Source organism: Salmo salar, chromosome ssa04, assembly GCF_905237065.1.
Source record: "Salmo salar chromosome ssa04, Ssal_v3.1, whole genome shotgun sequence".
NCBI lineage: Eukaryota > Metazoa > Chordata > Actinopteri > Salmoniformes > Salmonidae > Salmo > Salmo salar.
The window spans coordinates 56,644,410-56,665,574 of NC_059445.1; the positions used below are offsets into that span (position 1 = coordinate 56,644,410).

Below are 21,165 nucleotides of genomic sequence, written 5' to 3' on the forward strand. Positions count from 1 at the left end.
TTGTGGGGTCCAGTTGTTGCTCTCACCTCAGAGAAGTAGAATAGGGCCGACTCACAGAACAAGATGTCTGCCAGAAACACTGAGCCACTGGTCAGCACTTCCATCTGGTACTTACAGAAATGATGGCTGCGCAAGAATTCACTAAAGTGCCTGGGAAATATAAATGATATGTGATCACATTTACATTTATGATATAAGAGTGGATAAGTGTATAAGAGAACATTGGTTACAATTTAATCATAGGAGACAAATCATGAACCATACAGAAAAACACTGGCATTTAACATGAACTCATATGAGAAATGGTCAATCTTTCAATGGATACTAGAACATGAAGACTGGAGAATCTAAAACGTACTGTTGCTCCATGATGGAGAAGACCACTGACTGTGCAATGACAAAGCAGTTTGGGTCCACCATTCCATCCTCACCACAGATTTTAGCTGGCAAAGTGGAGAAAGGGACTAAAACAGTCACAATCACATAATGGATTATCAATTCATCCACAAAATAGTTATCCTGAAACTTTGTTAAATGTACTTCACAGACGAGAGAGGTTTAGGGCAGATTTGATCTTTAACGTTGGTTGCAACATTCCTACTAGGTCTAACATTCATAGGAATGCATACAGTACTCATACAGTTCTGATAAAGTACTCATACAGTACACACACAGAGACTGCACTGTCTTACAGTCAAAGTCAATACTAATGGCAAACAGGTGGGGTTATTAATTTCTTACCAACTATGTCGTTTCTAATCTGTTCTGTGATGGGGATGGGCCTAGCAGCGTCTGGAGAGATGTACTTGGTGAAGATGTTCACTGCATCTCTCTCTATACCTACAACAAACAGGTGAAAATGGTGTACACAGGTGTCAAACTGTGTACAACTCCGATATTGTTACCTTCAATGTGCAATTAAAACAAATGAAACTTATTCTCACAGCCAGTTGTTTCACATGGTGGAGATTAGAACAAATATAGCTAATAAACTCCCCTTACCTAGTCAGAGTGTTATGCAGTCATAAGAGTAAGGTAGGAATATAGAGAAATTATGGTACAGACATTATGGCCCAAAACAAACATGCATAAATACACAAATTATAGCCCAAATCATAAAAAGGATCGTGAGAACAGCCATAGCGTCTCTCTGTAACATTCACCACCAGCCAACTCCGACAGACTCCAGGCTACTTACTTAACCATTATTTGTACAGGTAAATTAAGAACAGATTTCGATTTACATATTTATTTATGAAGACCAGTCAAACGTACTCTTCATGAGCTTGTCTGAGAGCTCCTTGAGGGCGTGGGTGGACTGCAGCTTGAAGGGGGTCCCTGTCCTGGAATGCTGCCTGGAAGGGGTATCTTCCCTGCTGGGGGTGCCTGGCCTCTGGTCCACTAAGGAGCTAAAGGAGTCCCTGTGGACGAGCTGCGCAGTGGGGCCTTCACTATTGTTACTGTTCATCTCCTGGGGGCTGGGGGTAAGGGGGGCGGGAAGAGGGGGGCCTGGGGACGGAGGATAGGTCCATGTCTGGGGGGGGAGGAGGGGTCGGGGGAGACAGGGGTGGAGGCAGGCTCGGCCAGGGAGCTGTGTTTGATGGAGTTGAGACTGTTGGCCCGGACCCTTGACCAGCTGGTGGAGCGGAAGCTCTCTGCCTCCAGCCAAAAGCGGACCAGGTGGTCGGACCCACGGGCCTCCTGGAACTGGATGTAGTAGGGCATGGCCACATTGTCCCGCAGGATCTGGTCCACTGTCTTAGACAGGCGTGAACGTGTCTCAGAGGCTAGGTAGTTCACACTAGAGTGCCCTGAAAACACACCACAATACTGAATAAAACCACTATACAACCATACAGTATGATCACACTGGACCGTTCTGAAACACACAATGAACCAATCAAACCATCAATCAATCAAAAGTCTTTATAAAGCCCTTTCTACATAATCCGTTCTTACAAAGTCTAACCCAGCCTAAACAGACACAGCGGACCACAGCATACTGAATGAAACCACACACGATCATCCATAATAAAAAAGAATACTTATCTCAAACCTATTCAACTATTGCACACTTCCCGTGTCATATGATCAGGGAGGCCATGTGAATGTATGACTGAAGCCTGGCTGGAGGCCTCCATTACATAATGGACTAGAGTAGGAGCACTAAAGAGTGAGCTGGTGTTTTATGATGAGTGTTGTGTGCTCCTAGTATCGGCTCCAGAGAGTGGGCAGGCTGCCACGTGTGACTGTTAACCGGCAGCTCAGCTCCGTCTCCCACCCCTCCTCTCACCACCCCTCCTCTCATCTCTCGCTCCTGTACAAGAGTTCACACCCTCAGAGTACTGTCTGGGGTCCAGTCAGTGTAGTACAGTATAGTCACCCTACCCTACTGCATTCCAAGCCACCCCCCTCCAACACGGTAAATAAAGGACCTGTTCCAGCACTATCATAAACATTACTGGTGTAGCTGGCTGCTGTGGCACTATAAAACTAGTGCCTGATATCTACCTATTTATGAAATGGTTAATTTAAATAGCCTACATCTTCAGAGGAAATAAGATTGAGGGAGTTCTTATGTATCATAATCAAATAAAGTATTTGTCACATGCGCTGAATACAACAAGTGTTGACTTTACCATGAAATGCTTACTTACGAGCCCTTTCCCAACAATGCAGTTAAAAATTAAGAAAATTTGACAAAATGGATAAAAATAAAATAGTAACACAATATAATAACACAAAATAACAATGATGAGGCTATACAAAGGCTATATACAAGGAGTACCGGTACCGAGTCAGTTTACTGGGATATGAGGTAGTTGGGGCGATCGATTGAGGTAATATGTACATGTAGGTTTGGTTAGGTTAGGCGATAGTTCTTAAATCAATGTACAGGCCGTTATTTAATTAACCGAGAAAACTTCTCAGTACGTGTTTTTTTCTGGATAAAAAAAGAGGCTTAGGTGGTGGGCATGGCAGGGGACGTGGCAGAGGACATGGCAATGAGCACGGTCAGCCCGTCGGGGTGGATACATATTAGAGGCCCCCATCTCGGTGGTGTAGAGAAATGTTTGCGTTTTTAAAGGGATACTTTGGGATTTTGGCAATGAGGCCCTTCATCTACTTCCCAAAATGTAGATAAACTAGTGGATACCATTTGTAGGTCTCTGTGTCCAGTATGAAGAAAGTTAGATGGAGTTTTAAACTTCTCAGTTTTAAAGAGTTTCCTGCAATTCTATGCATTTTCCCATGGCTTCTTTTGCTCAAAAATAAATAAATAAAAACACAAAACAATGAATTTAGTAGTATTCATTTTATTATTTATCCCTGACTGTCTAGCTTTCATTTTGGTTATTGTTAGTTCTTAAATATTATTAAAAAAATATATAGGTCCATTTAATTTTCTAGATACTTTAAATTTGGTCTTAGTCATTTAAGTTTACACTAAGTGTTTTTCCATCCTGAAAATGTATTTACAATTTATTATTTACTTTTTTTTTACACTGTTTGGACTTTGGTGATACGAAAAAATGCTTAGGCGGCCAACCCAATGATTACAACTGCAGCAGAAAAATCCCTGCAGTATGATGCACGAGATATAAGGAGTTTTCCTGATCAGGTCATGTGGTCCCTCAGGAAAAACTCTGGGCCCTACTTATGAGTCATACTAAAAGGCTTTGCTGGTAGTGTGCTGGATGGTCAAAAGGCTAACTCATGCAGGAGTGTGTCGCAGGATTAGTCTTGAACCAATCGCTTGTGGAAAGGCCAGGCCCGTTGGTAGTTAAACCAATTCCACCAGCACCATATCCACCACCTACTATTATCACATTATATCAACTCGCTGAAGCATTGGCGCACACGGTCCAGTCAGAAGGAGAACTTAAAAGAGGAAGATCATCCATTAAAAGCACTCTAAATAACTTTTTTTCCCCTTTGATCTAGGATAAATTTAGCCTTTTAAATTATAATAAATAAGAGGGGTCACTTAATCCTAGATCAGCACTTCTTCTCTGAAACGCTTGTGAATACGTTCCCTGAAAACTATGAGACAAATCAGAAGAATACTGGAGGCACATACCCAGATCCCCAAAGTGTGCAGCCTCCATGTGGCTGGGCTGTTTCTTGAGGATGGCCGTGCGTCCGCGGGCGAAGGAGTCCATGTTTGCAGAGATGGCGTTGATTGCCACATGGCTGGGACCCGCCACCTCCAGGATGGCATGGTGGTTACGGAGGCTATGGGAGGGGGAGTGGGGGCTTGCTGGGGCTACCAGGGCTGGGGTTACGGGGAGGAGGAGGGTGGAAACATAGGTATCTTATTTCTAGATCACAGAAACCCAAAACATCAACGAAGTATGTTGTGTACGAGGTTATGAGTTCTGAAAAAGGCCTACTTCTTTAACTGAATGGTGTAGTGACCTAGTACATAACTGTGCCCAGTTAGAGCTCAGTGGGTGCTGGGACACTTTTTTTCTTTAACGCTGGGGTGTGGGGAGTGCGAGACAGTGTGCTCTGTGTAAATGTTAACTTAGCCCTTTGAGCCTGTCTAAGAACATAAAATACTTCACTGGCATCTCTCTAAAAACTCTTAAACCCAATAATTTAAAGTCTGAACTTTGGATATAAATTAGGCCTACTAGCTGATATATGTGTGTTATTACCTAAATCAATACATTCTCTCAGTACATTTACAGAGACAAATATAAACAGCTACAAAAAGAGAACGCTCAGAGGGAAATACCGCTACCCTCAAAAAAGTGAGTGAACATAACACTTCAACTAAAGAGACACTTGACTGCTTTCAAAGAACTTCAAACAAGGACCGTATTTCCTCTCTATTTTCAGGGCTGCTAAAAAATGAAACATCAGATGGCAGCAGCACAGCAATACAATTCATAATTTCAGAGAAGTAGTAGTGTGGTACCCACCTCTATTGACTTTAGCATCAACTGGTTGCTCGGGTTCCTTGCCTTTTGCTATGGGTCAAAAAGGAATTACATAGCATTGTAATTAGAGCAGGCTCTAACATTTGATTCACAATGCAGGGTGAGATCAGTGACCAGAATACTGTGCCTGAGGTTCATTGTAGGGTAAAGCAATATGGATGATGATGATGCAGTGTCACTGAAAAGTCACAAACTTAAAGGCATCATTCGTGATTTTGGCAACAAGGCCGTGAATTCGTGGATATCATTTTTATGTCTATGCGTGCAGTTTGAAGGAAGATGCTAACTAGCAGATACCCATAGACTTCCAGTCATTGTAGCAGGTACCCATAGACCTCCAGTCATTGTAGCAGATACCCATAGACCTCCAGTCATTGTAGCAGATACCCATAGACCTCCAGTCATTGTAGCAGATACCCATAGACTTCCAGTCATTGTAGCAGATACCCATAGACTTCCAGTCATTGTAGCAGATACCCATAGACCTCCAGTCATTGTAGCAGATACCCATAGACCTCCAGTCATTGTAGCAGATACCCATAGACTTCCAGTCATTGTAGCAGATACCCATAGACTTCCAGTCATTGTAGCAGATACCCATAGACCTCCAGTCATTGGTAAGCCAATGCTAACTAGCATTAGCACAAACTAACTAACTTCCTTCATACTGGGCAGAGACCTAAACATGGTATCCACAAGTTCGTCTGACTCTGGGGAAGTAGATAAAGGGCCTCATAGCCAAAATCCCGAAGTATCCCTTTAACTATACAGTTACATAATGGCCTAGGCCTGGTCGGGAAACAGATATGCCTGTGACAGTGGGATAACCTTGTCTGTTAAGCAAACAAATAATTATAACTATTTTCCTCACTGTCATGCACAGATAAGACAAGGAGAGAGGAGCAAGCTGCTTGTGTAAGGCTCCTAATAGGAATAGAACAGAGTTATTCTTCACATTGAAGCATGGCTGCCATCTTACAAGGTGTGTTTATTGACTACAGTCTATCAGCTCGATGTCACTTCATTGTCATGTTGTTACTGCAAAGAACCCTCATCATCACCATAAAGAAGTCTGGAACCAAAGTCCTGTTTTTCTACACATTTCAGTCTTCCTCCATTACATAAAGTAACAGAATATGGCTGGTTACAATTTTGTGGTGAAAGTGAACCTTTTGCGCATGACATAAATAGTTTTTCTGAAGCGCTTTCAGTGTTCAGTAGAGGAGTGGGGGAAAGATGGAAGGCTCTTTTTCCTTAGAGGCATCAGATGGTTAGCACATGGTTATGTCTACCCACCTCAAAGAGCTTTATAATTTCATTCTGTATATAAATAGGTCTCTGCATATGACTGATTGTTATCATCATCATTTCATATTATCCATGGTTTGCACTGTAGGCCAAATACTTTACAGTAGCTGTCAAGACAAATGTGTGTTGTGTGTGTTTTACTAGCCCCAGGAATGGAGGTCTATAGTTTGGGCTGCCAATGTTGTTCTTCTCAGACCATTTTGAAATTGTATTTCAACATTTTAGGTATATGATCACTGGTAATAGACTATTTATTTTATTACAGCTGAATTTTCTCTTTTATTTTTTTTACTGGACTGCTGGTCTGCATCTTATGGTCCTTCTGAGGGGAGGGAGGGAGCAGAGGTCCTATGATCTCCTTACTCCTATGATCAGAGAAAGTGAATTATTCCTCTATATTAAAAAAGACACAAGTGCAAATAATAACAAAGGTAGATTATCATAACATGCGCATTTTATAGCTTATAAAACTGTTGAACAAAGAGGATGCTGCATAACAACTTAAACATGAATTTACTCATAAAAACTGCAGTTCTTTGCTGTATTCGTTGGTTTTAAAAGTTTTTAAATCTCACATTATCAATTTTGGTGTGCGTTCGAGGATTCTTTTTACAGTCCTAGTGTGCGAAGAAACTGTGAAGACACCATGATCTGAGCCATCTGATTGGCCAGCGGTAGATTAACAGTTGCACTTGATTTGCTCTCAAGGCCTGCCGGGTAGGCGGAGTTCTACTTTCAGACACATGAAACGGTTAAAAAAAGGAACACTTTGGCTAGGGCAGCTGAATCAAGTGCACCTACACTCAACAGCGCGAAACGAATAAAAATGCAAAGGCTTGGCTTTATCGTTGGTTGTTTTTACAGACATGTTTGGTGATCGACCGGTTGGTGACCACTGGCCAAGAGCCATTAAACTAAACTCCCCGCCACCAGAATTTCCAACATGCCAATGAAGAATGTCTAGCCCTAAACCTACTTATAACGTTATTTGCATGGGGAGTTATCCATCCAACCACCATGGCATAGTTGACTGGCATGGAAGACAGCCAGGGACCTAAACTAAAGAAACATTACCGTGACATTATTAGGAAATCACCAAATGCAAGGCTTTCAGGTTAATTATTATCTAGGTAATAACCAACATAATCTACATTCTCCAAGAATGAATTGCTATCGATCATGGTCAGGCATACTAGTAGCTAGCTGAGTATTAGCACCACAGCATCAGCTAGCTAACGTTAGCTACATAACGTTAGCAGTAGCAAAAACTATTGAGAAGGAAAGCTGCATTAGCTAGATGGTGTGGCTGCCAGTTTTAGATCTTCAGATTTGAAAAACATAACTACAGAAACAAATTGGTATTTGCTATATTATCCAGCGGATATTTTGTCGGCGTGGACTTGACACAGACCTGTCAAGCGCATTCTCATCTCAGTCATTACTAGCCATCACACATTCCTCAACCTCTCCCGCGAGCCTCTTTACGCCCTTTGGGTCGCGCTAGCCGGCTCGGCTATCATACTTCCTTACCTTTCCTTCGGAAAAACGACATGACGATTTTCACGCTCTGAATGTATCCTCAGCTCAATGACAACATCCCGTGGATTCCCGAGTCCCTTCATTCATATGCGTCGATTCTTGACGATGGTAATGGGTGTATTTGCGACCGAGGGGAAAGGGCTGTCAAATCCAAAATTTCCCCCTTCTGCGACCAGTGGCCATATTGTCAATATTGTCTCACTTCCGGACATGATGATGCGGCAGCGTTGTGGGAAACTTGCATTATTTGTTAGTGACAGTAGAGGGCAGGATCCACAAGGGGGCTATTTTACTGTAGAACGCTATACTAGGGGTGTAATCATTAGTCCAAACCCTAGTCATTGATCCCAAAACGAGAGTTTCTATTGGACAAATTCAGGTATGTCCCGCCCAGTTTCGTTCGTTTGGCTTCCGTTTAAGAAACGTTTTACGCCCCATGGGTGTACTCGTTACTCCTAACAGTTAACGGGAACTAGTGTTTCAATTGGACAGGTTCAGCAACAGGGCGGGTTGCAACTGTTTGGAGTAATGATTACACCCCTCTGCGAAAGGGAATAGAAAGGAACACTGCGCTACCTAGCTCTCCAATGTGCATGAGGAGCGAACTCAAGTGAAGGGGATATTCAGCAACTCTTGGATAACAGTGGATGTTGATAATAATAGTAAAACCGACGCAATTCGGCACTTCAGGGTCTTACAGAAAGAAAAACAAAAGTAGACTTTTAAACATTTGAAAATGGCCTCTTATAGCCCATAAGAGGCCATTTTCAAATTTCTAAAAGTCTAATTCAATCACAATGGGAATACAACATATTGTGCTTGGTTAAAGGGGCAATCAGCAGTTGCTACATACATTTTTGGAATTATAATATGTAGGGTACCCATTGATTCTTGAAGAATATAACCTATAAATGCCTCATGAGCTTAGTTCAACTGTAGTACCCCATCAGAACCAAAAAAAAGAAGATCAAATCACGTTTTATTTGTCACATGTTTTGTAAGCAACAGGTGTAGACTAACAGTGAAATGATACTTACAGGCCCTTCCCAACAAGGCGGAGAGAAAAAAATATAAATAATATAAACAATAACACAAGGAATAAATACACAATGAGTGGCAATAACTTGGCTATATACCCGGGGTACCAGTACAGAGTCAATGTGCATGGGTACAAGGTAATTGAGGTAGATTATGTACATATATGTAAGGGTAAAGTGACTAGGCAACAGTATAGATAATAAACAGTAGCAGCAGCATATGTGATGAGTCAAGAGTTAGTGCAAACAGGGTCAATGCAGATAGTCCGGCTAGCTATTGGTTAACTATTTCACTAACTATTTAGCAGTCTTATGGCTTGGTGGTAGATGTTTTTCAGGTTCCTTTTGGTTCCAGACTTGCTGCATCGGTACCGCTTTCCATGCGGTAGCAGAGAGAAGTCTTTTTAGGGCCTTCCTCTGACACCACCTGGTATAGAGGTCCTGGATGGCAGGGAGCTCGGCCCCAGTGATGTACTGGGCTGTAAGCACTACCCTCTATAGCGCCTTGCAGTCGGATGCCAAGCAGTTGCCATACCAAGCGGGGATACAGCTGGTCTAGATGCTCTCAATGGTACAGCTGTAGAACTTTTTAAGGATCTGAGGGCCCATGCCAAACCTTTTCAGCCTCTTGAGGGGGAAGAGGTATTGTCGTGCCTTCTTCACGACTGTGTTGGTGTGTGTGGACCATGGTAATTCCTTAGGGATGTGGACACAGAGGAACTTCAAGCTCTCGACCCGCTCCACTACAGCCCACTACACCTTGTTTTACTGCAATATTTGTAAACAAACTGAAACATGGTTAAAACTACAGTGCATTCAGAAAGTATTTAGACCTCTTGACTTTTTCCACATTGTGTTGCATTACAGCCTTATTCTAAAATGTATTAAATAAAACATGTTCCTGATCAATCTACACACAGTACCTGATAATAACAAAGTGAAAACAGGCTTTTAGAAGTTTTGCAAATTTATTTAAAATTCTAAAACAGAAATACTTTATTTACGTAAGTATTCAGACCCTTTGCTATGAGCCTCGAAATTGAGCTCAGGTGCATCCTGTTTCCATTTATCATCCTTGAGATGTTTTTACAAATTGATTGGAGTCCACCTGTGGTAAATTTAATTGATTGGACATGATTTGGAAAGGCACACATCTGTCTATATAAGGTCCCACAGTTGACAGTGCCTGTCAGATGCGTTGGGAAGAAAGCCGAAGAAGATGGCGGAAGTGGATGCTGAGTTTGAATTAAGCAGCGAGTTGAGTAAATTTGGTGAAGACGAATGTTCTGAATGGACAACAGTAATATCAAAAACTGAAACAAAAAGGAAATTGTCTACAATTGGACTGAAGGATACGTGTGTAAATGATAATTAATCGCTTCTTGTTGGGATGCATTTGTTGAGTAAGGATGCGTATGTGGGAAACCCGTTTGAGGTGTAAAAAATTGTGAAGTATGCGCTTGGAAAAGTGGAGTCTATCAAAGTGAGCAGGAGTGGTCTTATTCTGATTGATTGTATTTCTGAAGAGCAGAGGAAGATTGCATTGGGCCTTAAAAGAATCCGGACAACAGAAATGTTATGTTTTGAACTTCAGGGTAGAGCACCTGTCAAAGGAGTCATCTCAGGGGTGACGACGGATGTTCCGGTTGAATACCTGAAGATAATTCCTGATTTGGTTGGTGCCCAGTGTCTGACACGGTGGGTGAATGGAGAGAAAGAAGAAAGTCTGTCGGTCCTGTTCTTTTTTGATAAAGAGCAAATACCTATGCATGTGAAGCTTGGTTATGTAAGATGTAAGAGCTTTTGTCCCCAAAACACTGCAGTTTAAGAATTGTAAAGGATTTGGCCATGTTTCAAGTGAGTGCAGACGAACAGAGTATACTGAAGAAAGGTGTGTAGAAAGACGACAGTGTTGCAATTGTGGTGGGGATCATGATCCTGAGTTCCTGGAGTGCCCTGTAAGGGTGAAGGAAATTGAGGTGGCAAAGGTTAGGGCAGTCAATCGAATCTCCTATGCGGAGGTGATTAAAATAATTGAGAAAACAGTGATGCTAGTGAAGATATGGTAGTGGATGCACCACAGCCTGTAGTAAATGTTTGCTGCCAGACAAAAGATACCCTGTGTGTTAAAAAGGTAGATTTTGTTGCGTTCATTGCCACAGTTATAAACTGTACAGCACAAGTCTAAAAAAAAGTAGAAGAAACTAGACTAGATTATTGTGGCTGCAGCAGAAACGTTTTTGGGACTCAAGGATTTTACATTGAAACACTTGCAAGGGGTACTGGCGCCGGAAGACCTGCCCTCCCAGGCTCCCCTTGAGCCGGTGTAGGGATCAGATCTATTTAATGAATTTTTTTAATAGAAGTTGTTTGATTTATTTCTTTTTTGGCAATATTTTGGCAGTTCAGGTTTTGGGGAATCCTCTTTCCATCCCGCATAGTAGATGGCGGGTGCACATTAAATTGTGTGATCGCCAATATACCATAGAAGAAGAAGTGCCTGCCAGAGAAAAAAACCCAAGACTGGAACCCCCAAGACTCTTCCTTGAACATCTCTGGAGAGACCTGAAAATAGCTGTGCAGCGACACTCCCAATCCAACCTGACAGAGTTTGAGAGAATCTGCAGAGAAGAATGTGCCAAGCTTGTAGTTTCATACCCAAGAAGACTCGAGGCTGTAATCGCTGCCAAAGGTGCTTCAACAAAGGGTCTGAATACTTACGTAAATGTAATATTTCAGTTTTTTTATTTGTATTAATTTGCGAATTAAAAAAAACAACTGTTTTTGATTTGTCATTATGGGGTATTGTGTGTAGATTGATGAGGGTGGGGAAAACTATTTAATCCATTTCAGAATAAGGCTGTAACGTAATAAAATATGGAAAAAGTCAAGGGGTCTGAATACTTTCCGAATACACTGAACAGAAATATAAATGCCACATGCAGCAATTTCATAGAATTTACTGAGTTACAGTTCATATAAAGAAATCATTACATTTAAATAAATTAGGCCCTAATCTATGAATTTCACAAGACTGGGCAGGGTTGCAGCCTTGGAGGGCATAGGCCCACCCACTTGGCAGCCAGGTCCAGCAAATTAGTTTTTCCCCACAAAAGTGCTTTATTACTGACAGAAATTGTCACGGCCGTCGTAGTGATTGGACCAAAATGCAGCGGGTATGTGAATGCTCATATTTTACTTTTATTTCAAACACTACACAAAAACAAGAAAACGAAAAAACGAATCACAGCTAAACAGTTTTGCAGGCTAAAATACAGCAGTGCAAAAACAACTTCCCACAAAAGATAGGTGGAAAAAAGGCTACCTAAGTATGGCTCCCAATCAGCAACAACGATGTACAGCTGTCCCTGATTGAGCGCCATACCAGGCCAACAAAGAAATTCACAACATAGAAAAAACATAGAAATATAAAACATAGAACAATACCCCAAAATCCCGACAACACAAAACAAACACACCCCTGCCACGCCCTGACCAAACTACAATAACAAATAACCCCTTATACTGGTCAGGACGTGACAGAAATGCTCCTCAGCTCATGAAACATGTGACAACACTTTAAATGTTGTGTTTATATTTTTTTCAGTGTATAATTTTGGTATCTTGGATGGTCAGTCCTGGCTTGCATCCAGAATGGTTGCGTTTCCCCAGCCGTATCCCTCAGCTTTTTACCGAAACAATGGCGGGGAGGACGCTTTCTTATGTTTTCAACTGCTGATTGGGCCTTTAAATCAGTTGCAGAAATCTGACCATTTCTTTTTGGCATAGACTAACCAATAGATTGTGATTGGACCCTGAGCCCATAGGAGGCCATTTTCAAATTTATTAAAGCCTCATTCTTTTTTCCATCTGTAAAATGGTTTTACTAAACCCCTGACGAAGGCCGAGGGTTGAAACCAAATGTTCTACAAACCCTGATTGCGGATGCTATGTATGGCCATTGGGAGGCATTGAAGCCACCGGTCGGCCATATTGGCACTCCCCATTTGGCACAGTCCTCCATAGGAAGTAATGTAATTCCACAGTATTTCTATTAAATGTTTTAAGGACAAAATTACATTTATTTAAGTATTTATTTAAGTATTTGTTGTTGTAGTGGGGACAGTAACATAAATTATCAAAAATGTTTTATATTTGTATGCACTGTTAAGAGTAAGACAAGCATTTCGCTTCACCCACTATAACATCTGCTAAACTGTGTACGCGTCCAATAAACTTCGATTTGATTTGAGAAAATGGGAAAATAATACAAGAAAAGCACGGATGCTGTTTTATCGTAGAAATTATGGACGGGTAGTTAATTCCCAAAAGTACAACATAATGAAATGTTAGAATTATTTGAATCAAAATAATTTCAAAAATCAAACGATTCTTGAAATGTTTCTGAGTTATTGTTCAAAACTTTTAGTTTAAGGACCACAGTATTGTCTTTACTAAAACAATTTGGTCTTTGTTGTAAAACCATCAAAGCAAAGGCCTTTTGATCAAGCATAATATAAGATATATTGTAGACGATCATCAACTATTGATTCAGTAAGATAATCAAGATCAAACGGTAGGACTTTCTAACATTGATTTGACTGTCAAGTGTCATATGTTTCAGTCTCACTCAACATCGTGGGTGTCCTTGGGTCGGTCGATGCGGTAGACAAACTCGGCAGGCATGAAGTATTCCAGGTATTCCACGGTGTCAGAAGTGGTGTCTATGTAGTACATTTTAGTCATTTTAGCAGACGCTCTTATCCAGAGCGACTTACAGTAGTGAATGCATACATTTCATGCATTTGTTTTTGTACTGGCCCCCTGTGGGAATTGAACCCACAACTCTGGCGTTGCACACACCATGCTCTACCAACTGAGCCACAGGGAAGGCCACCCTCTCCATTGTGGCTGAAGCAGTGAGTGTGCTCCACACGTAGGTCCAATCCCTGGATAGACCAAAAAAAAGCCAATTAGTAAAAAGTGCAGATAGCAAACAAAAGTCCAGTTAGGAACAATAGATTAAGTCTATACTCATGGTCTGGCAGATGAGAGGTGCGCTGACCTCAAAGTGTTTCGGCCACTTGTTCACATCGTCGTTGGAGTTGAGTGGGCAGGCTGAGAACTCCCTTGGCTATGCACAGGAAGGCACCAGAAAGACAAGAAATGGGATTTGGTAATGCTCTCTTTGGCTGCATTTAAACAGGCAGCCCAATTCTGATATTTTTTTCACTAATTGGTGTTTTGACCAATCAGATCACCTCTAAAAAAGAGATAATGTAAAAAGATCTGATGGGATTTGTCAAAAGACCAATTAGTGGGAAAAAGATATCAGAATTGGGCTCCCTGTCTAAGCAGCTTTTGAGGCCTCAGTAATAAGGGCTACATACATTCTGATTATTGGTGTCCATTGATATGGTTTGGCAACAAACATTTTAAGTCATGGCAATTAGATAGAGAAAGCAATAAGCATGCATTGGGCCTTGAAACCACAACACCATGTCACAGAATCCTGTCAACACAAATATCTGCATGTTTTATCTTTTTACCATGATGTGGATCTTGGCCTTCCCTTTCTGGATGAAGAAGGTGCCCCCGAGAGCCAGGCTTTTATCAGGACAGTGCTCCTCCATGGACTTCCTAAGAGCACCCACAAGGCACCCACCTGTTGTCCTTTTGGCTCTCACCTCTATGACCTGACCGTGACAGAAAATTGTAAAAATAATTTTCAGCACTGATTACACAACCAGTTTAGAGTCTCCTGTTAAATATTTGTTCACCTAAAGTAAACCTTTGGGAGCAAACACAGACAGGGAGGTCTTAGTTCATGTAAACATGATTTCAATGATGATCCTAAAGGGCACTTTATGTCAATGCATAACCAGAGGCGGGTTTTATTCACCAGGAACATAAATAATGATTCATACACAATGATTAAGCACAATTTAAATTATAGTGAGGCATAAAATCTCACTTGGTTTTTAAATTGATATGAACATTATAATTATAATAGTTATAATTCCAAGTATCAAAATAATCTACACTGTATTCATCACATTCTCTTACCATCCACACCCTCCATCTTTTACCTTTCCAGGCTTTCCCTCACATGCATATAGGTTTGCCAGCAGTCTGAAGTCACAGTCTGAAAATGTATCACTGTTTTTCTCCAGTAGGCACTGGCCATCAGCTGGATTGATGGAGGACAACCAGCTGCTATTCACTGCAGGCCTTCACTCAGCTTCAGTGAGCACCAGAGGCATCATCTATTGTGATGATAATTAAAATGAGATAAGACTCAACTTATTGACTAATAATAAAACAAACCGTCTTCAACTAAGTTGTGTCTAATTTAAGCGTCCAATGAATTGGTACCATAATGTATCCTATCCTCCCAAAGTTTGCAATTGAAATGGACAACTTCAGAAAGTCTTTCTATTCACGTAATCATAATAAGTCTGACAAAACTGCATGAATATATCAAGACAATGGGAAAATAATTTTGGCAACTAACAAACCTCTGCATTCATTCCAACATTTCTGGAGGATACAGCTCCTGCACCAAGAATGAATGCTCCAGGTAGCTCCATTTCCTTTCATACATTGTTCATGTTGTACTCCTTGGAGGGAGAAATAAGAATTTATATTGGACCAATTGTAATAGCATTAATCTCATATCAGTTTATCGTTATGGCTTTCAATCACTGTACCTTGTCCATTTTTACCAGGGGGACCAAATATGGCACTCCCCCCACATCTGTAATGCGTGATTTTCCACACAACCCTGTTGATAGGTAAAATAAATATTGCGGTGGAGATGGTAACAAAGTATCACTGCATAATATTGGCCACTAATTTGTAGTTTATAAGTGTGTATATATGTAGCTTATAAGGCCTTTATTATGTCTTATTAGTCATATATATATTAGGCCTTAAGTGTTTTCTTATTCAAACGTTATAAGTCATGTATAACTGGACAATCCTTAATAACCTCACTGTTAGTTATAATAAAAGCATATTAATAGTTAATTAAGAGCAAGTTACACAAGAAACAGACTCTTAGTAAGCTATCTCAATGTGGGACTAATAAGGTCATATTACCTCAATATGTATTCCTTATTCTAAAGTCTGACCATATTTTTACTTGCATAAACAGCAGAACTTCCATATACAGTACCAGTCAAAAGTTTGGACACACCTACTCATTCAAGGGTTTTTCTTTATGTTTTACTATTTTCTACATTGTAGAATAATAGTAAAGATATCAAAACAATGAAATAACACATATGGAATCAGTGTGTTAAACAAATTAAAATATATTTTATATTTGAGATTCTTCAAAGTAGCCACCCTTTGCCTTGATGACAGATTTGCACACTTTGAAGTTTATGGAAATGTGAAAGGAATGTATTAGAATATAACACAATAGATCTGGTAAAAGATAATACAAAGGGAAAAAAATGTGTATTTTTTGTACCATCATCTTTTTAAAATAGAAGAGAAAGGCCATAATGTATTTTTCCAGCCCAGGTGCAATTTAGAGTTTGGCCACTAGATGGCATCAGTGTATGTGCAACGTTTTAGACTGATCCAATGAACCATTGTATTTCTGTTCAAAATTTTGTATCACGACTTCCCAAATGTGCCTAATTTGTTTATTAATACCTTTTCATGTCCAAAGTTGTGCACTCTCCTCAAACAATAGCATGGTATTATTTCACTGTAATAGCTACTATGTCAGATATGTCTATGTCCTGGGAAATTTTATTGTTAATTACGACCTCATGCTGATGCTCAACCATCCCGTGGAAGGGACACCTATCCGAAGAAGTTATTAATTATATGACATAATAATGGCCTTATAAGCAACTTATACACATACTTATAAAATACGTGTACCTTAAAATAATGTGTTACTGAAATGCAAAACGATACATTTGTGCAAGAAGTTGCAACCTGTTACCCTTGATGGGAAACTTAAATGAGGTCTGTCAGCAAAATTGTTCTTCAGCCCTCGCTGCAACACTGTAGTGGTAAGAGGAGGAAAGGAAGATTTGAATCAGACAGACAGTTCAATATCGTTTAAAACCAAGTGTTCAGTAAATCCATGCATACACTAATTCGCAATTTCCTAAATATGTTTTACGTCACACAATTCCTTCAATTTCGGGACATGTAACAGCAACTGTTCAGTCTTGCTGACGTCTGCCATTCCGTACCCTGTAGGAATCACAAGCCTCGAGCGAATGAAGATCACAGATTGGTCATCGCCCAGCGGTCGCGTTGGTGATCTGCATAAAACGATGGGAAATGCTGGTCTTTTTCACCGCCTTCCACGCCATGTTCGCGCCACCCAACGGACCCCCGCCCACTCTGCTTCTCACCGCTTTCACAAGCCTCTATAATGAATGGGAAGTGGTGTTTCACCGCGCGGCACCGCGTGCTAGTGTACACGAGCTGTGTAGCGCGAGTCAATGAAGAACTCGTAGAAAAACCTTGGTTGTCCCACAAATATTCTCTGACGTTACGTAACGACGTCTGCTCGTCTCACTTCCTGGTTGACCGTGTGAATTTGTCCAAACATGACCGCGTGTGCTGTGTACAGGTAGAATAGATACAAGGTATACATTTTTTTGTACCTCATGGCTTCTGTCAGTGACCTGCAAGCTCGACGAGTTGAAATTAATAATACACGCACTCTGTTGAACTCAGAAGGCGTTTATGAAGCAGCAGAAGATAATTCATCCCAGATCATTCTGGAGACCCCCGATCCTGATATCGTCAAAACAATCTCACATTATTTCGAGGCTGCTCTCAGTGGGCAGGAATATGTGTTATCCCATCCCGTCACAGACCATGGCACTGACTCTTCAGCAGACAGGTAAGCACACATGGAAAGATGAACCCCGATAAATTGGTTAAAAGTCAGTGCTGTGCCCTCAGCAATGCTTCTACATAAATGTGTGAAGCATTCAGAATGGATTCCTATAGCTAGCTTATTACAACAATGTCAAGAAAAATGTATTTGAATTAACATTACAATTAACACAACCAAAAGTGTGAACATTGCAATGCTTGTCTTTGCCTTTTCTCACACATAACGTTATATCAGTAGGGATTCAGGGGACAGCCTGTTCATAACTCAAGTGCCAGTGTCTGAGGTGGTGAGGTCTGTGAGAAGATGTCACTCAAAGGAGAGGTCAGAGTTCACATGTACCATAGAATCAGAGGATGAGAGTGGGGCGGAAGATGGACCTGCCACTCCCCAAAAGAAGCAGCAGGTCTCACATGCAATGAAACATCACAAGAGGAAAGCAGAGAAGCATGGCCTGAAAAAGTACTCCTTTCCCTTCCTGGGGAGCATTTACAGAAGTAAACCCGTATCTAGTCGAGAGAGGGCTTACAGAAACACACACCTACCACTATTAAACAGTGTGACCTTCTCGGTAAGTAGGCAGCACTTCTTGAGTCAAATTCGTACAGTAAAAAAAGATCTGTCATAAAATAAAACAAAGTCCAGCTTCTGATACTTATCATTTGGATCATATATAGGCCGAATGTATTTGTGGGTACTAATGTGTCATATGCTTCCAAATGTCTTCTCAGTCTCACTGACATTAAACCCCTTTTTGTTTCCAATAGAGTAAGGCAATTGGAGGCTTTTTTAGATGCGTCAAAACACTGAAGAAGTTCTCTAAAGGAAAAGCGACGTTAGCCTCAGCTTTACCAAACAGATATCTGGATGAGGAAGGTGAACTGTCTCCACTGTCAGAGTAAGTTTTCTACAGCTCTAAATTTTGAAATAAGAAAAGGTTGTAATTGCTGGAGATGATCAGTGCTCTTAAGGTAGATTTGAGCTATGAAACAGTGGGCAGAACACATTTCTTCCTTTGAGCTTCTTTATAATGATTGTATATTTCTGAGGTGTATAATGCTGGGGTTTTGTCTATGGACCTACAGACAGGAGGAGGAATCTGAAGGTAGTGATGATGACATCAGAGTGGTGGTGAGTATGATCAAATAATGTTACATTTTATCTAGGCTCTTTTTCTCATTGCATCATATGAGTCAATGATTTGCTATTTCAAGTCTGGCAGTACATTTATCAAAACATTTCTTTCTTACAGGAAAATACACTTTTAATGCCATTCCTGAAAAAGAAAAATAGGGGAACTTGGCGTCATCCGTCATATGAAGCTGAAAAGCAATGCAGAAAGTTTTCATCTGTAAGCAAATACCTCACCAAAGACTCCACATCTGTTAGCAAAGACTCCACCGCCAAGACAAAGAAACGGAGCACAAAGAAAACACAACACCTCCCTCATGTCAAACACACTCTTTCCTTGGTTTCCAAAATGATTAAAGACACACCATCAAAGCGGAATTTTGCTGGGTCACGGCGAATCGTACCTGAGAAATGTAACATGGCAGAAGAAGAGACTAACCCAGAGTCAGTCAGTTGCGTTAGATGTTCATCTGGTAGGAGTTCGGTCCGCAATGAAACAGAAGAACCTAGTATACATTTAGCTGACAATACAGATGGACAGGAAGAAAACGACAACATGGACATTTCATTGACAGAATGGAAGACAATGCTGAATATCGGATTTGTCAGTGAGGAAGTAGAGGGGAGTAGAATAGACCAGGCAGTGGACATAACGAGTTCACCTATTAATGAAGTGCAGGAAAGTGAAGGAAGCTGTTTGGAGAGGACCCAAGTGGGCAGAGCCATGACCCCCAGTGTGACTGAGCGGAGCCCTGATCGTAACCATCAGAACCAGACAAGGGAAACAGAGGCTGATCCTGGAATTAAAGGTCACAACCCCCCTTCAACAGATCCAGAGCTCACAAATGACTGTACAAATGTTGATGCTGAGGGAGGCTATGAAAAGAAGAGGAAGAAAAAGAACAGGAAAAGAGAGGGAGGAGATGATAAAAGTATAGAGGACCGAGTTGGGCAGCCTCCATGCCAAGAGGCTCCAGATTATCAGGAACTAGTCACCTGTGTGAGTACAAGCACCATACAGGGAGGAGAGGCTACTGAGATAACCCAGGATAACAAGGCAGAGCATTCTGTGTCTGCGTCTGGTGAAATGATTATGCCACAGAAAAAGAAGAGAAAAAAGGAGAGGAGGAGGGATTCACCATGCCATGCTGATACAGATATAGGCCTAAGACAGGAAGAGAACCCAAAGCTATCATCCCATGCTGGAGGTGGTGCTATAGTTCAGACTGAAGACATAGAACTGAAGAAAATGAAGAAAAAATATAAGAATTCCACAGCACATGCCATCCTGGAGGAAGGACCAGAAAAAGGACATTTTCCAAATTTGAGTTTGGAATCACATTTAGATGAGGTAATAAGACCCCAAAAGAGAACAAACATTTCAACCCTCCCTGAAGATACTGTCACAAACCTACAGGTAAATGCTACTGATATAAGACAGAAAACAATTGAGTGCTCTATAGTCCAACTTACTAAATTGGTAGCCCAGAGAAAGAAGCATAAAACCATGGCACCAATAGACAATTCTTTGGCACAGAGTGACGGAACAATTTATTTTAGGAAAAAGAAAAAGGCAAAGAAAGATGGGGATTCCTGTAGCAATAAAATGGTGGGAAATTATACTGAAATTCCTCTGACTACAAGTACTTTATCTCAATCTGGTGAAATCGATACACTGGAGAAGAAAAAACGCAAACGAGATAAGAAGCAGAATTCTGACATTCATGAAGATTCTGAGGCCAGACCCAAAGAGAATGTTGTGACCCATCAGAGGTCTGAAGACATGGTCACGGAGAAGAAGAGGAGGAAGAGGAGGAAATCTTCAACTGACGATGGCGCCGTTGTTCGACAACAAGAGGATAATATAAAAAAATGCCATATCACCCTCAAGAGTTCTGTGTCTGAATCCATTGACACTGTGCCACCAAGAAAAAAGGGGAAGAAAGATAGGGATTTAGTAACTCCTTTGAGCACAGAGGAGAGACATCAAAAGGACAGCATACCACCTGAAACAGATGAGATCAGTAGCCCAAGAAAGATGAAGAAGAAAAAGCGAGATGGGTCTAAAGACACTTGTTCTGTCATACACAAGGATACAGCAGCTCCACTGGAAAAAGAGAGTATTGGCATATCTTTGGAGGGGTGTGAGAGTTCTGCTTTGACTCCAGATGATACAGTTTCTCAGAGAAAAACTAAGAAAAATAAGAATTCCCTCACTAAACATGATCCTGAGGGAAGACTGAAAAATTATGCAACTAAAGTATCTCAGAGGATGAGCGCAACTGTAAAAAATTCTAGACCAGAAGAGAAAAAAAAGATAGATACAACT

The 21,165-nt window shown here is 41.0% G+C and overlaps 2 protein-coding genes and 1 pseudogene across 2 annotated transcripts in view; 1 reads left to right on the forward strand and 2 right to left on the reverse strand.

The window, feature by feature from the left end:
* Positions 1 to 8,031, reverse strand: part of LOC106603515 (A-kinase anchor protein 10, mitochondrial-like) — a 30,942-nt gene extending 22,911 nt beyond the window's left edge. Inside the window, 8 exon segments of the mRNA XM_014197306.2 lie at positions 27 to 150; positions 359 to 443; positions 742 to 840; positions 1,276 to 1,518; positions 1,521 to 1,811; positions 4,082 to 4,276; positions 4,929 to 4,976; positions 7,785 to 8,031. Coding sequence (XP_014052781.2) covers positions 27 to 150; positions 359 to 443; positions 742 to 840; positions 1,276 to 1,518; positions 1,521 to 1,811; positions 4,082 to 4,276; positions 4,929 to 4,976; positions 7,785 to 7,806 — 1,107 coding nt within the window. The 5' untranslated portion in view covers positions 7,807 to 8,031.
* Positions 8,032 to 12,350: 4,319 nt separating this feature from the next.
* Positions 12,351 to 17,388, reverse strand: LOC106603423 (ester hydrolase C11orf54 homolog; annotated as a pseudogene).
* Positions 17,389 to 17,439: 51 nt separating this feature from the next.
* Positions 17,440 to 18,854, forward strand: LOC123723786 (uncharacterized). Its single transcript, XM_045716255.1, has 4 exons — positions 17,440 to 17,711; positions 17,943 to 18,276; positions 18,473 to 18,603; positions 18,791 to 18,854. The coding sequence occupies exons 1-4, from the start codon at positions 17,473 to 17,475 to the stop codon at positions 18,852 to 18,854; spliced, it is 768 nt and encodes a 255-aa protein (XP_045572211.1). The 5' UTR covers positions 17,440 to 17,472.
* The last annotated feature ends 2,311 nt before the right edge of the window (positions 18,855 to 21,165 follow it).